At 45.8% G+C, this 15,660-nt stretch overlaps 1 protein-coding gene across 1 annotated transcript in view; it reads right to left on the bottom strand.

Moving 5' to 3' along the window:
• The window catches only part of HYDIN (HYDIN axonemal central pair apparatus protein), a 465,600-nt gene that overhangs the window by 29,493 nt on the left and 420,447 nt on the right, over positions 1–15,660 (bottom strand). The window contains 11 exon segments of the mRNA XM_061387844.1: positions 229–436; positions 1,229–1,326; positions 3,522–3,682; positions 6,690–6,908; positions 7,899–8,041; positions 9,772–10,047; positions 10,273–10,375; positions 11,479–11,668; positions 11,780–11,931; positions 14,440–14,675; positions 15,403–15,607. Of these exon segments, the coding sequence (XP_061243828.1) occupies positions 229–436; positions 1,229–1,326; positions 3,522–3,682; positions 6,690–6,908; positions 7,899–8,041; positions 9,772–10,047; positions 10,273–10,375; positions 11,479–11,668; positions 11,780–11,931; positions 14,440–14,675; positions 15,403–15,607 (1,991 nt within the window).

Here is a 15,660-nt window from a genome sequence, read left to right as displayed (position 1 = left end):
CAGCTGGCTGCCCACCATTCTGTGGCCCCAGTGGAATCCTGTGTGTAGCTGGGAAGGGGCAGGTGGGCAGGAGGCAGGGTCCACAGAGGGTGGATGAACAATACAAAAGACCAGACTCCTCCCGTTCTCCAGAGGGAAATGTGGTAGTGTGGGGCTCTAGATGGGGCTGGGGTGAAAGAATGGTGGTCGTGGTGGGACGGAAGAGGGGTTAGGAGAGAGTCTCCTTACTGGCAGAAAAGATTGCTCTCGAAGTCTCCAACTTCCAGTGGGGAGAATTTTACTTTGAGCTTCTGAGTCTTCCCCACTGGCACGATACCCGAGATGGGCTCCACAGAGAAGGGTGGCAGGGAAGTTTCGTTCCAGTGGTCCAGGGCACTGTCCACCGTGCTGAGCGTGTGCAGCGTGGCCTGGCTAAGCTGGTCTTTTTGGGAGAAACCTGGGGGCAGATAAGAGGGCCAGTGATGTTCTGCATTTGCAGTGGGGGGGCGGTGATGGCAGCCCACTCATATAGGGCCTTAGGCACCCTCTATGGGGTCTGTGGGCTCACCTCTCCTAGCCAGTACACTTGACTTTGGGCCCCACGGGTAAGGAATTAGCTGTGTCTCACAGGAGATTCATGAAACATACTTCTATTAATTACATCAGGTTTTCAAGTGTTTTTCCTTTTTACTCAAGGGTATGGGTCAAGTAGATGTCTGTGGGTCATCTGCCTTAAGAATAATGGGCTGTGAAATAATTTTTTGGAGAATCATTGCTTTAAAGCAGGGGTTCACAATCTGGAGTGTCCATGAAAAAGAGTCCACTGGAAAGAGTCCATGGGAATTTCCAAACTGAAAGAGTAGTATCGGACATTTGCCCACCAAGGGTTGGGTTCTCTTCACATGTACCAACTGCAAATTGGGCATGGGTGTGTGTTTTCCTGGGGAGTCAGTTCACAGATTTCATCAGCTTCTCCAAGAGTCTGTGATTTCTAGAAGGTTAAGATCTAAAAGAAAAGACTCCGAGGGATCTGTGAGAGGGGGTACCAGCTTTGTGGGGCCCAAGGAGGCAGAGTTCAGTTCTGGAGTTTCTTGGGCCCCTTTGGCTCTGCAGACGCTAGGGGGCCTCTGCTCTGCTTCTTTGCTACCAAGGGGGCGGTTGGAGCAGTGCTTGCTTCTCCGTGAACCAGACTCTTCTACTAATTGGGGACCCAGCTCAAGCCCTGGGTTTTACCTGTCAGCTCACTTACCTTGGTTGTCTGGCATGGCAAAGCTGACAGCCTTTGCTGTCTCTTCTGAGATCCAGTTGAATTCCAGCTGCACTTTTCCTGAATTAATCAGTTCAAACCTGCAAACAGATCAGGGAACGGATGTGAGAAACATGCTGAAGACAGTTTTTGTCCTGTCTGCACATCATCTGTACCATTAACTTTTTTTTTTAAAGTCAAGTCACTTTGTTTCCTAAATGTTTCTTCAAAGGCAATTTTATTTGAAATCAAGCATGTGATTTAAAATTATAGTTCCTTCTAAAACACAAAAATATACACATAGCTATTACAAGCCAAAGAATCCTGATGTTTAGCTCTTCATTCGTCTTGCGTACCCCTGGCTCACTGTGCCTTGAGCTCTCAGCCTGCATCGTGGTCATCCTGAAAAATTCCCATGGGAGAGGAAACAAAATCCATTCGTAAGACAGTATCTCCCTCGGATGCAAACTCCAAGGCCTCTACCTTCCGGAATTACTTTCCCCCAGAAACAATGTCCTCACGGTCAGAAATCATTTGACCCCCGCCTGAGGTGTCTTCACTGGCTGAGCTACTGACTTGTCTCAGATTCTGAATTAGCGAATCCTCGTCTTGCCTCAAGTTTTCCTGCTCTGTGGTAAGAACTGGGAGACAGAAGCTTTTTCTGGAGTCACTGTTAAACGTGATCACAGACAGTCACAAGGGGATGATTCAAGGAAATGGTTGTGTAAGTGAGAGAAAAACACACACATTCTTCCGAGTTTTAGGGGAGAAGTGGGAGCTGGGACTCGGGGGCAGGGGGAATAGGTCCAAGGGAGGGGCTGAAGGGTTAGATTCCCGATATCCAGTCCAGGTAGACTATGCAGTTGTGTAGTCAAGTGTTTTGGCCTCAGGGGCTTGTGTGAATTTATGAGCACTGGTCTTTAGGCTAAAGCAAATTTTTATGAAGGGGAGAAATCTCAGCGGCACAGGATACTTCCAGTAGAAACACTCTTGGTTTAGGCCCAGGGTTTACAGAACAAACATTTCTGTAAAGGTTTTGGGCATCATGAGCCAGAGGTCTCCGCAGTAGCTGCTCCCTTTGCTGGGGAAGCAGCCTTGGATAATAATAGACAAACGAGCATGACTGTGTGCCCACACAACATACAGCATAACTGTATCTACGAAAATAAGCAGCTGCTCAGTTTGGGCCATGGGCCAGAGTTTGGTGACCGCCATGGTAGGTGAAATGGCCACCAGCAGAAGATCCCACTTCCTGTCTCCTAGCTTTTGGTTCTATAATAATTTGAGAGGATACATTAAGGGCCAAAGTGCATAATGAGTTGAACAATTAATTACCAATTTTTACAAAATAGAAATGTCAGTGGTTTACACTTTTGTGTTTGTAATTCTCAAAGAAGAGTCACAGGCCTTCTCTCTGCCTGAAGGCCCTTTTTCTCACTTCACCTGGCCACCTCTTATTTGTCCTCTGAAGTTCAGCTGGTCCACCACTTTAGGAAGCCTTCCCAGACACTTGTCTCTCCCCATATCTTGGTCTGCTTTTGGGATGCTTATTGCAAACCAAGAACACTGGACTGTAACCATCAATTCAACCATTTTCACCCTTTCCCCCAACACCCACTGTGAGCTCTTTGAGAGCAGGACCCATGCATCCTTGTATCAACTGAGTGTGAATAAAGGGTTAACATAACCCCTTCTCCTTCTAAGTACAGTTTTGACTTTGAATTAGTTTTTGAGTTCTGTGTCCCTGGAAGCCTGATAAGAGAGAAATATCATCTATATTATGAGACAACTTTGTTTAGAGTAAAAATGACCCTTGATTGCTAACTTGTGTCGGGGCTGGGAGAAATCATGATACCTGGAGAGAAGCCATAGCACTGGGGTTCTCTGAGTGTAGTGACTTGCAGGAATCCTGGAAGCTATAGCCATGGAGTGCTTGTGAGAAATGTTGGCTTCTGTTGCTAAGATGAACCTTTTGCCTACCAACATGGATACTGTCTGAGCTGTCACTTGGGGCAGGGGGTTGGGCAATAAGAATAGTTTTTGGGTGGTGATATGGACCATTGCAAGGACTGTTCCCACTGAAGCTGAATCAAGTCTACATCTTGATTTCAAGTGTGAACTTGAATAGTTTTGTGGGTCTGAGTGTTTCATTGGACCTACGAAGACCCTCTGGTGTGTGCTACACAGACGTTATGTCTGGTCTGTGCTGTCGTGGACACGGAATAAATGTTTGAGTGAGTGAATGATGGAATGAAAGGACTGCTCTAAGAGGGTCAGGAGGCTTCTGATGACTCACTCAAACACTCGAGTCTGGTAAACCAGGGTTTCCTTAAAGTGCACATCGGTAGTCTGGCACTTATATGAGGCGAAATTCACGTGGGCACTGATTTGCAGCTGCAGTTCTCGATAGTTCTCTTCTAGGACTGAGTAAGCCGGCTCGGGATCAGTCTCTATCACCTGCAACAAAGACAGCCATGTCCTCAGTGATGCAGAGCCAGCTACCTCATAGGAATGATGGGGAGATGAGACAGTGCTTCATCCTACCCATGCAAGCGAGCACCAGCCCACAAACCCAAGTTCCAGGATACCTGATGAGGTCAAACCTAAAACGACTCATAAACGGGAAAGGAAGAAACTGAATAACACAAAATTACTGAGAGCATCACGACTGCACAGGCATGAGTTTTGGGGTCAGATACACTCCAAAAAAGGTTAAAAAAAAAAGGAATCATGAAGATAGGAACAGATATTAATAAAACAGAAAATAAATCTAAAACAGAGAGGATCAGTGAAACTAAAAGCTGTTTATTTGAAAAGATTAAGAAAAACTCTGGTGAGAATGATCAAGAAGAATAAAAGAAAGACAGAATAAAAATAACCAATATCAAATGAAAAAGGAGACATCACTGTCTACCCTACAGATACTTAAACATGATAAAAAATATTATGAATAATTTTATGAAGATACATATGAAAACTTAGTTGAAGAGAAAATTCCTAGAAAAATAATTTAATAAAACAGACTCAAGGGACTTCCCTGGTGGCCCAGTGGTTAAGAATCCACTTGCAATGCAAGGGATGCAGGTTTGATCCCTCGTCAGGGAACTAAGGTCCCACATGCCACAGGCAACTAAAGCCTACACACCACAACTAGAGAGAAGCCCTCACAGTGCAACAATAGATCCCATAACAAAGAGCCTGCGTGATACAGCTAAGACCCAATGCAGCCAAATAAATAAATATTAAGAAAAGGACTCAAAACAAATTTAAAAAATCCTAAAGAGTCTTATTAATATTAAAGAAACTGAGCAGTAGCCAAAAAAAAAAAAAAAAAATCTTTAAAAAGACCTAAAGAGCGACTTTCACTTTCACTGTTTTGTATGGGCAGCGGGCTCCAAAATCACTGCAGATGGTGACTGCAGCCATGAAATTAAAAGACGCTTACTCCTTGGGAGGAAAGTTATGACCAACCTAGACAGCATATTCAAAAGCAGAGACATTACTTTGTCAACAAAGGTCCGTCTAGTCATGGCTATGGTTTTTCCTGTGGTCACGTATGGATGTGAGAGTTGGACTGTGAAGAAGGCTGAGCACCGAAGAATTGATGCTTTTGAACTGTGATGTTGGAGAAGACTCTTGAGAGTCCCTTGGACTGCAAGGAGATCCAACCAGTCCATCCTAAAGGAGATCAGTCCTGGGTGTTCATTGGAAGGACTGATGTTGAAGCTGAAACTCCAATACTTTGTCCACCTGATGCGAAGAGCTGACTCATTTGAAAAGACCCTGATGCTGGGAAAGGTTGAGGGCAGGAGAACAAGGGGACGACAGGATGAGATGGTTGGATGGCATCACCGACTCAACAGACATGCGTTTGGGTAGACTCCGGCAGTTGGTGATGGACAGGGAGGCCTGGTGTGCTGCGGTTCATGGGGTCGCAAAGAATCAGACACGACTGAGTGACTGAACTGATATTGATATTGAAAGAGAGATATACCTTGATGAATTAATGTTATAAAATTATCAATTTTTCTTAAACTGATTTATAGATACAATCCAATTCCAATCAGGTTTCCATCAGGGTTTTCACAGTACTTGTTTAAATGGATTCAAAAATTATTTAGAAAAATAAAGGGCCAAGAATAATCAAAATACTTTAGAACAAAACAGTATGGAGATAATCATGAAAAGATACACTAAAGAAAGTGAAAAAATAAGTGATAAATATGGTGAGGATGTTTCCCTCATAGCTCAGTTGGTAAAGAATCTGCCTGCAATGCAGGAGACCTGGGTTCGATTCCTGGGTTGGGAAGATCCCCTGGAGAAGGAAATGGCAATCCACTCCAGTATTCTTGCCTGGAAAATCCCATGGACAGAGGAGGCTGGTGGGCTACAGTCCATGGGGTCACAAAGAGTCGGACACGACTTAGCGACTAAACCATAAACCACCACCACAGGAACAAAAGAGCTTATCAAAACTAAAATAACTAACATCATGTTTTTCCAAGATAATGCCTGTGTTGTCCAAAGTGGGCTGTACCAATTTTTACTCCTGCTAGCAGAGAGCTTCTCTGGAAACACTTGGACATTATCTTGGAAAGCTGAGCTTTCACATACCCTATGGCTCAGCATTTCCACTTCCCGTGACTCAGTTTAGGAATATAAACTCTTGCAAATGAAGACCATGTGACCTGAACTATAATGCTCACAGAAATACTGTCCACAGTAGCAAACCTTAAGTAATCTTCAAAAGAAGAATGGGTAAATAATAATGTAATTCTACATAGCAGTGACATGGGTGTGCTACAGCCAAACACAGCAACTCAGATGACCACATCCAATAACCTATAAAAAATAAAGTTCTAAACCACACTGAAACAATATGCAGAACACATAGGTTAATTTAAAAAAGAACTAAAAACAAAAATCAAGGGAATGAGCAAACAAGATCCTGGGATAGTGACCACCTCTCAGATGGTGGGAAGGAATGGCTGAGAAGCACACAGGTAATCCTGGTTATATTCCTGTGTTGGGTGTGGGTTCATCTCTGTTTATTATTTTATTAAAAAGAAACCAACTAAGGAATAATTAAAGGAGTGGCATGCACGGACCAAACAAGAGATTAACCTAATTCTGGACACTGAGGGAAAAAGGAAGCAGCTAAAAGACTAGTCGTGAGGTTCTGATATAGAAAAAGGTGGGGGGCTTGCTCAACTAGAAACTAGATACCGAGACTTACACAAAAGCTCTGCTAATGAAGCTGAGTGGTTTGTGTGGTATGTGTGGTGAGGATGGCAGGAGGCATGCTTGGAAGTTCAGTTTGCAGCTTTGGAACCCCAGGTCAGGTGACTGGGGACGGTTTCTTTCTTCCATGAAAGAACGAAATGATGAGACACTGAACAGGATGGCAGTAGGCATCTAAGCGTGGCAGGCCTGGCCAGACTAGGGGCTTGGTGCTCCTACTCACTTTTCGTTTTGTAGTGAAAGTCCCAGGAGTGTTTCTGGGCACGTCCACCCACTTGACCGTCCGCATGCGGTCATCCCAGTCAGGTACTTGGTCTGCAGGGAGCGGAAACATGATCTTGGAGACCTTGCACTTGACCCCCATCTTCTTCAGGTTGATGGGCACGTCTGACTTCATGGTCACCACTACGTCCTTGGCACAGCCAGGGTGGAGGTGGCCCATCTGTGGAAGAGCCTTGTATTAGCATTTGGGGGAATTCAATCTTGAGGACTCTTCATGCCTGATGGTGCCATTCTAGGGTTAGAGCCAAAGTCCTGGCAAAAATGCATCATTCAAGAACATACATGTAGATCATCTTAAATATGTACATGAGGTTCTTAGAAATAGAATCATAAAAGCAAGAGCAGCTAGCTATATAGCACAGGGAACTCAGCCCAGTGCTCTGCGATGACTTAAGAGGGGTGGGATAGTAAGGCGGGAGGGAAACTCAAGAGGGAAGGGATATAAGTAGACACATAGCTGAGTCACTTCATTGTACAGCAGTAACTAATACAACACTGCAAAGCAATTATACTCCAATAAAAAAATAAATATTCATACAATGCAATACTATGAGAAATAAAAACAAAACACGAGGAACTAATATTATCAAACTGTTACATGCTTCAGGTACTATTCTAAACCTTTACAAAATTCTACGAACCCCCATGACAACTCTATAGATGTGCAGCTATAACCCCTATTTTATAGGCAAGGAAACTGGTAAGTTCCTCAAGGTCATACCATTAATATTAGAATATCTGGATTCAGACCCAGGTAGGATGGTGCCAGATACCATACTCTTAACCATCTGTACTTCTTAATCATGTGATCCATACAAATTTTGGACAGATGTACATAGTACCTTAGCAGTTGTCAAGTGTGATCTAGTGACCCTTGGGAGCCCCTGGGACCTTTTCAGGAGTCCACAAGGTCAACACAATTTTCATCATAGTAACACTATTTCATCATGGAATTTCTCAACATCGGCCTAGCCATCAACTTGGCAGACCTCACTCTCTTTTCTTAGGCCAGAGGGGATACTTCTGGTACCAAGTGTGAGTGAGGGACACATCCACCCCATCCCATGTATCTGTGGGATGAGTCAACAATCAAGTCAGGGTTGGTGTAGGCCTAACGGAGTGTGGAAAACAAGGACTGTCCTTCACTTACCTGTGGGGAGAAAGAAACAGTAGCCAAAAGCGGCCACTCAAACCGTATCACATTGGCTTGGCTGTGATTAGTGATGGTGAAGCTCACATTATAGCTGGTTCCAATGTGGCAGTCCCCGAACTGGATGTGATTCACCAGAGCAGCTAGGGGACAGAAGCAGGGGGCAGTGAGTCCCCCGTTGTCTCTGCAGGCTCGCTTCCCCTGAGGAGCCAGCACTTGAAAGACACTGCACCTCACCCTCATGCAACCCTACCCTCCTTGGACGGTCATCCAGGAAACCCTGGAGTCCCTTGGCAGCATGCTTTCTCTTCTACAGGAGCATCTATTTACCATCCTTCCATCCACCCACCCATCCTGGCCCTCACCTCCATCTGTACAAAGGAAAACACAACCACCCCCTCAACTCCGTTTGCTGAAACAGTACTATTAAGGCTTGGAACTGCCATGCAGAATGCAGGAGTCCCTGCTGAATTTGAATTACAAATAAATGACGAGTACTTTTTAGTATAAGTAATGTCCGAGGCAAAATTTGGGGACATAAATATACTCAAAGTTATATATGGTTTACCTAAAATTCAAGTTTAATATCTAAAATTCAAATTTAATGGGGACTGCTGTATTCTGATTTTCCAAACCTGATAACCCTATTAGAAGTAAATGGAATCTGATTTCTGAACTAGGGTTCATGGCTGGCTCCCACTTGACCCCTGATAAGAGAGATGCCACCCTGTAGCTGCAAACAGAGGTGAAAACACCAGATACATGAGGAGCACTGATTTTTAACCCCTGCTGTAGGGACTGCCTGATGCTACATTCTGGGACTGGAATTAAGCTCCTAGAAAAACTGAGAGACTGTGTTTATAACTCACTTCACAGCGGTCGGCCACACAGTCAAGGTTTTGACGGATGCTTTTAGATAATAATGATGAAGTACATTTTCTCCTGCCCAATGAATACAGTTAACCAAATTCAGCAGTGGTTCCTGACAGAATACAGAGCAGCACGTCTTCAGCTCTAACACACACACAGATCACCGAGGGATCTTGTTAAACAGCAAATTCTCATTCAACAGGTCTGAGGTGCTGCGGTGAGTCTGAAACTCCCATTTCTAGTGAGTCCCAGGTGATGCCGATGCTGTAGGTCCTGACAGCATGTTTAGTAGTGAGGCTACAAGGGACAGTCTAGGGGAAGCACAGACTTACACGTTCTCTAATTCAACCAGCAGACCATTTCCTTTAGAATGTCTAGGACACATGATACAGATGAAACAGACAATACCAACACAAGCCAGCTCAAAAATACAGACAGGGAAAACTCCAGAGATACACGCTTTCACTTCTTAGCTAATCTGGAATTTAAATTTCACTTATTAACTAACTAAATTGGAATCTGAGCTCACAGAAAAAGCTCCCTGTGGGGTAGACTCTCTTATTAATTATTCTCTGGAACTCCAGGCGCATGCACACTGATACTCAACAAATGTCCCTTGAGGGAACACATGGAGGATGCAGTGACTGAGCCAGGCGTGAGGGAGCAAACAGTAATAAGGAGGAGATGCCACCCTGAACTCCCAGGAAGCTGGCCAATCTGTTATTTAAATTTTGTTCTTATTTAAAATGATCCAAGAGGGACTTCCTTGGTGGTCCAGCGGTTGAGACTCCGCCTTTCAATATAGGGGTTGAGGGTTCGATCCCTGGTTAGGGAACTAAGATCCCACACACCTCGTGGTCAAAAAATAAAACAGAGGCAATGTTGTAATAAATTCAATATAGACTTTAAAAATAGTCCACATCAAAAAAAATCTTAAAAAATAAAATGATAAAAATGACCCAAGGGCCAACAGTCGTCAACACGTCATTGCTGCTTCTCTCACCTGCCAAGTCTTCCATGGTGCTTTCCTCATTGGCCTCAGAGATATCTGAGGAGTCCTGGCTGGAGGAAGCCACCAGCCCGTGGATGTTGTCCAAGGTGATGTCATCCTCATAGCCCTCTCCCGCAATGTGGATGACTGTATCCTCGTACTGGTTGTTGATCACTGACAAGTGAAGGGTGCCTGCCATTCTCCCGACTTTCTTGGAGTGGAAAACAACATCAAATTCGGCTATTTCTCCAGGAGGAACAACCAGGGAAGCTGTGTGAGCTTTCTTTGCTGCAATGAGAAGTGAGAAACATGATGGAGAGTCAATTTAAAGGAATATGTATCTGTAAAGACCTGGACTCAAGGGAAAGCGGCCCTTGTGTGGGAAGGAGTCTTGCCTAGAGAGGCCGTTGGTGACAAGGCTGAGCATCTGACTCAGGCTGAGTACACATTAATTCCTAACAAAACAGCTACTGGCACCCGTCGCTCTCCAGAAGCTATACTCACCCTACTTACCTTTTGCTTGTGGTTTGTTTTCCTCTGTGATGTAGATGTAGGAGGTAGAAGGCTTCCCTTTCAGGGAGAAGACTCCTAGTTGGTCCTGTAGGTCAACATGCAGCTGGCAGAAGGAAGACAAGACGGAACGTGAAGCTTACAGGTTGCTCATGCATTCGGAACTGAGTTGGGGAAGTACCCCTCTTAACCCCAAATCATTGTGCCTAGGCCTCACTGTTTTGAGTTTCTTATTGAGAGAGATAATAAATATTAGACCTGGAAAGGAGAAATAAAAATTTTAGCTCGGCTCTTGCTATTCAAATAAGGAAGCAGAAGTCCAGAGGGTATGGGGACTTTCTGGAACACCCAGCTATGTAGTGTTAAAATGGGGCTGCCAAGCCCTCTGTTATTGACAAATCAGTTGTAAAATATAAATTAGACTAATAAAGCGGGAACGACAGCTTTCCTGGTGGCTCAGATGATGAAGAATCTGCCTGTGATACAGGAGACCCAGGTTCAATCCCTGGGTTGAGAAGATCCCCTGGAGAAGGGAAAGGCTACCCACTCCAGTATTCTTGCCTGGAGAATTCCATGGACAGTGGAGCCTGGTGGGCTGCAGTCCATGGGGGTCTCAAAGAGTTGGACACAACTAAGCAACTAATGCAACAACAAAAATAAAATGGAAATAAATATTCATCACTTTATGAGGACTTGCATGAATGTGAGTTCCTAAAAACCAGTATCTTCTAGATAGGAGTAGGTCATTTTCAAAAGTCCTACAGTTCTTTGAATAATACTTACATGATTTATCACCTTTTTTGTAAAATAAAAACTTAAGTGCTGAACCCAAAGTCCCTTCAGATGATATATCTCTCACCCCTGATGAAGTTTCTTTCATTTTTTTTCTTTATTGCAAATGCAGTGTTCATTACAGAAAAAAAAAGTGAAAAAATAAAGACACTCAGAACACCCATAATTCTATTCATTCAGCCTGGTGTATATCGCTGCTCACTGCCTTGCACCATCATTTCCAGTGTGCCATGCATCAGTGTCCCAGTAATCAGACCAACCCCGGTTCCTTCTGCATGCCCCATGTCTTACCCATGTTCCTGTATGAGGAACACGAAAGAAGTCCTCACAAGTTAGGGATGGCAGAGACCCCAACATCAAAAGTCTCGCTTCTAGAAGACTCTCCCTTTTCACCCCATGCTCACCCTCCAGCAATACCTTGGCGGGGATGGCACCGCTGTTCTTGAGGATAAGAGGCAGTGTCTCTGAACGACCAAGCAGAAGCCTCTTAAAGAGAAGTAAGAGGTTTCCATACTGGTTGTAGAGAACTGGCCGCACAACGGTCACCCGAGGGAGGTTCCCCTCTCCAACGATATCAAACACAAGGCTTCGGTTCTTGGCCAGGGTGCTGCAGGGAACGGGAAGATAGAGGCCTGTCAGCCTAGCAAGGCAGGAAGGACATTCCACAGACAGCATGGCCTGCAGCCTTGCTGGAGGAGGGGAGCTGGGTAGCTGGTACCTGGGCAAGCCATCCAAGGTGGCCTCAAAGATGCACTGGTAGGTCTGCATGGTCTGTGGGGTGAAGGACACTGTGGCAAAGGCATGTGAGCGGCTAGCAACACACATCTTGTTGGGTTCCACTTCAAAGATGTCCGTGATGCGGGCAAAGACCTAGAAAGGGGAAGGGGAGCAGGGACCGGTGGGTATACTACTCGATGTTTGCACAGGGCTTGCTGCTCATCTCTACTAGCCCTGCTGTGACTTCCCTCCTCTAAGCTCTGTGCAGGCATGTCCCACTACTTGGACAATCCTGCTCCTGGAAGGTGTGGCCTGGGTTCTTGGGGACCCAACACTAAGCATTAATTGGCTGGACTTGGCCAGACTTGTGGTCTTTGCAATTAGATGAACTAAACTGTATCTTGGATAGCAGATCCACTCCACCCCACCCCCACTTTTCTCTCTCTCTCTTTCACACACACACACACACACACACACACACACACACACATATACACACACAAATAAATTTAAAATGCCAGAGACTTCTGGTGGTTACTGATGTGAGGCTTGGGCTAGAAGCCAGACGAGAGAAAGGAGCAATGGAGACACCATGTATGAGAGACGCGTGGCCTTTGGCAGATGATCTTCTGAAAGTTTGATTTCAGGTGACAACTCCAGTCAGTCTCTCAGGCCTCTGGCTACAGGCTGTGTTCCATCCTTCGTGTGAGGTCTCGGATTCACTGAAGCAAACCTTGTTATGGTGGGGCCATTCTGAGTGGGCTTCTGCTCTTTGCAATTTTAAGAGTGCTAGTTAGAACCACCTCCTGCAGCACTTTATCTGCTCCTGTCTTGGAGCAATGTTTGGGGAAGACTGTGGGTATGACCTCAAAAGGATTTTTTATTCTCATGGGAGGCAGGTGGGATTCAAGACTGACTATTCCTTCTTGCTCTTAAGCTGAGAGTATAATTTCTTTGCCCTTTCCAAAGGATAATCTGCAAATTAAGGAAGGATGACAGTATGCATTTGTCTGGAAAAGTGTGGGCCTCGGTCACTGGGCCCCTGAGGCCACGTGAGGGCAGATTCAGCTAGGGATGCACCCATCAACAAAGGTTAATACGGTGCAAGCTCTAAAGCCTGGGCTAGAAGGTGAAGCACATCAGTGCCTATTGATTCATGGAATGAATGGAACTGCTCAAGAGGTGCTAGGCTTCTCTGTAGTCCCTTTTCCCAAAGGGGTGGAAGAAATACAGAGGAACTGGTGCCTGGGTAACTAATGAGTTATGTTGGGTAGATTGGAATAAGACTTGTTCCATCCCTTTATTTTTGAGTTACTGTAAAAGGTCTTGTAAGAGCCAGAAATTAAAATTTTGCTTCATGTAAAAAAAGAAAAAAACAGAGGAGGACAACAACATAATGTCTACAAATCCCTGTTAAAAACCTATCTTTGTTTAGAAGTCAGGCTTGCTCGTTTCTTATGTTTTTAGCAGTGGAACAGGGAGAAAGCTGCCCTTTCCTGTCCCAAGAAGGCCAGAAAGTGATGACAGTCTCTCAACCCCTGGCCCTCTGCAGTGACCGTTCCCCAAGAATGCACACTACTGTCAGCTCTAGGCTAGGCCAATCCTCTAGGTCACCTCCCCACCACTGTTAGCTGTAAGAACTTACTCTTATGTGACTCTGGGGCACAAGGACCACCCGGGTCAAGACTCTACCTTTGGCTAGAGAACTGATGTGGCTGAGAGACACTCGGCAGTGTTTGCAGCACACTGATTGGAAATTAACAGGGAGTGAAACCCACTGACTCAGTCCTTTCTCTTGGTCTCCTGAATTTTCTGTTCCATGGCAAGGAAACAGTGTCTCAGTGTGATCCAACCCAGAGAGGGAAGGCAGTTTTGGTCTGGCAGAGCCCAAGATAGGCACTTATTTTCTATGTGGTATTGACTCAGATGGTAAAGAATTTGCCTGCAATGCAGCAGACCTGGGTTCGATGCCTGGGCCAGGAAAATCCCCTGGAGAAGGGCATGGCAACCCACTCCAGTATTCTTGCCTGGAGAATCCCATGGACAGAGGAGCTTGGTGGGCTACAGTCCAGGGGGTCACAAAGGGTCAGACATGACTGAGCGATTTTCACTTCTGCTACTAAGCGGATGAAGCTTGGCTTTAAACCAAGCTATATATCCCTAGGCTCTGGGATGTAGGGGAAGAATGCAGCATTTTTGAGTCTCAATTTTCCTAACTATAAAACGGGGAGAAAATCTGATAATACAAACTTCTGAGGGTGAAATGCGATAAACGAACATCAGCGCAGTGCTCAGAATACAGCAGGAGCTCAATAAATGCTCACCTCATCTTACACTTTATAGAGCGACATCTCCCAAACCTCCTTTGTGCCAGAGCTGGCACTACATGCTCTGTCCTGTAGACACAGCGAGTGTCTGATGCAGGAGTGCTCCGCTCTGTCATGTGAACCCGTTTATCACAAGGTACCCAGAGAGACATCCACTGGGACAAATGTATGTCCCCTCACACAACTTCCAGGGAGGCTGAGAGCCAGAAAATTCCCACGAGAGATGCAGGCTCCACCGCAGGGGTTTCCAAGAGCTCCCGCCCTGGCTTTACGCCAACCACGGTGGGCCAGGGCCACAGTGGACCAGTCCAATCAAGTGGACTGGGCTACCTACCTTGCTGGAGATGGGCTTAACCACGAGGTTCACGTCACAGGCGATCTTTCCCACATTGCAGATCTTGAACCGAGCCTTGGCCTGGTGGCCCACCAGGACGTTGCAGAAGATGAACTTGTTCTCATCCTCCACATACAAGCCCCCGCTCTCTATGGTCTGCAGGATGCTGTTCAGGTTGGCGCTGCTACAGAGCTGGTGCTCCTCAAATATCAAGCCGTTGTTGTCAGTCACAAAGGCTGGGGAGTGGAGGGAAGACTGTGAGATGGAGCCTAAGTGCCCGGTTTCTACTCTCTGTAATCCCTAACTTGGAGATTCAGACTCTGACAAAGGACGATCACAGAGGAGAGACAGGGGGATTCACACAAAGGAGTGTGAGGGGTGGGACAAATTCTATCTTCTCTTCCTTTTTGGACTGCTTTTGCTGGTCTCCAGACTCCAACCACCTTCTTCTTCCAATAGAAAGGAGGATGAGATCTGGGGTGAGCTGAAGAAAGAGGAGGCTTTCAGCTCACTTTGGTGCAAGTTTGCTGGGGACCTAGAACCAAAGCAAGAGGAGCTGTCTCTTGCTCCAAACTTGCTCTGTCACTAACCATTGTTCTCTGTGCACATTTGCACAGGGAGTGGCCTGGCCATTCGAACCTAGCAAGATCTCAGATGAGCAGAATTCGGTATTCCTGGGTCACGCTGTGCCACACCCCATCACACCACGATTCCCAGATAACACCGTCCATCTGAGAATCCTGGACCAAACTCAGGAAGACCTGGAGTTTAAAGCTGCACATCCTCTTCTAGGTGAGCACATGCCCTGTAAGTCTTAAGGAAAATACGGCTGAAGACACCACAGGAAGTTCTAAGGTCCCAAAGGAAGAAGCCTAGCAATGTCTATTAGGTGCCTGCAGGGGGAGGGGTCTGTTACAGAGGAAGGTCTTTTAAGGGATGCTGCCCCATCTGAGAGCTCAGTACCTGGCTGACAGGCTTCAGCCAACAGGCTGTATGGGATTCCAGCAGGCTGGTCTCTTGGATCTCGGTCAGAGATATCAATTGCTATGAACTCTTCACATCTTCCCACGGGGTCAGCCACACAGTCAACAGTGATGACCTGCATCCCTCCGGAAGGGATGGTACCAAACCCAGGGTACACGGTGAACATCCCATGGGTGAAGCGAGCCTGCAGGAGGGGCAGAGGCAGAGTAAGTGGCAAGGTCTGAGCCCTTCTACCAG

This window comes from Bos javanicus, chromosome 18, assembly GCF_032452875.1.
Source record: "Bos javanicus breed banteng chromosome 18, ARS-OSU_banteng_1.0, whole genome shotgun sequence".
In the NCBI taxonomy this organism is placed as follows: Eukaryota; Metazoa; Chordata; class Mammalia; order Artiodactyla; family Bovidae; genus Bos; species Bos javanicus.
The sequence above is the reverse complement of the archived record's forward strand: the minus strand, read 5'-3'. Positions and strand labels throughout refer to the sequence as shown.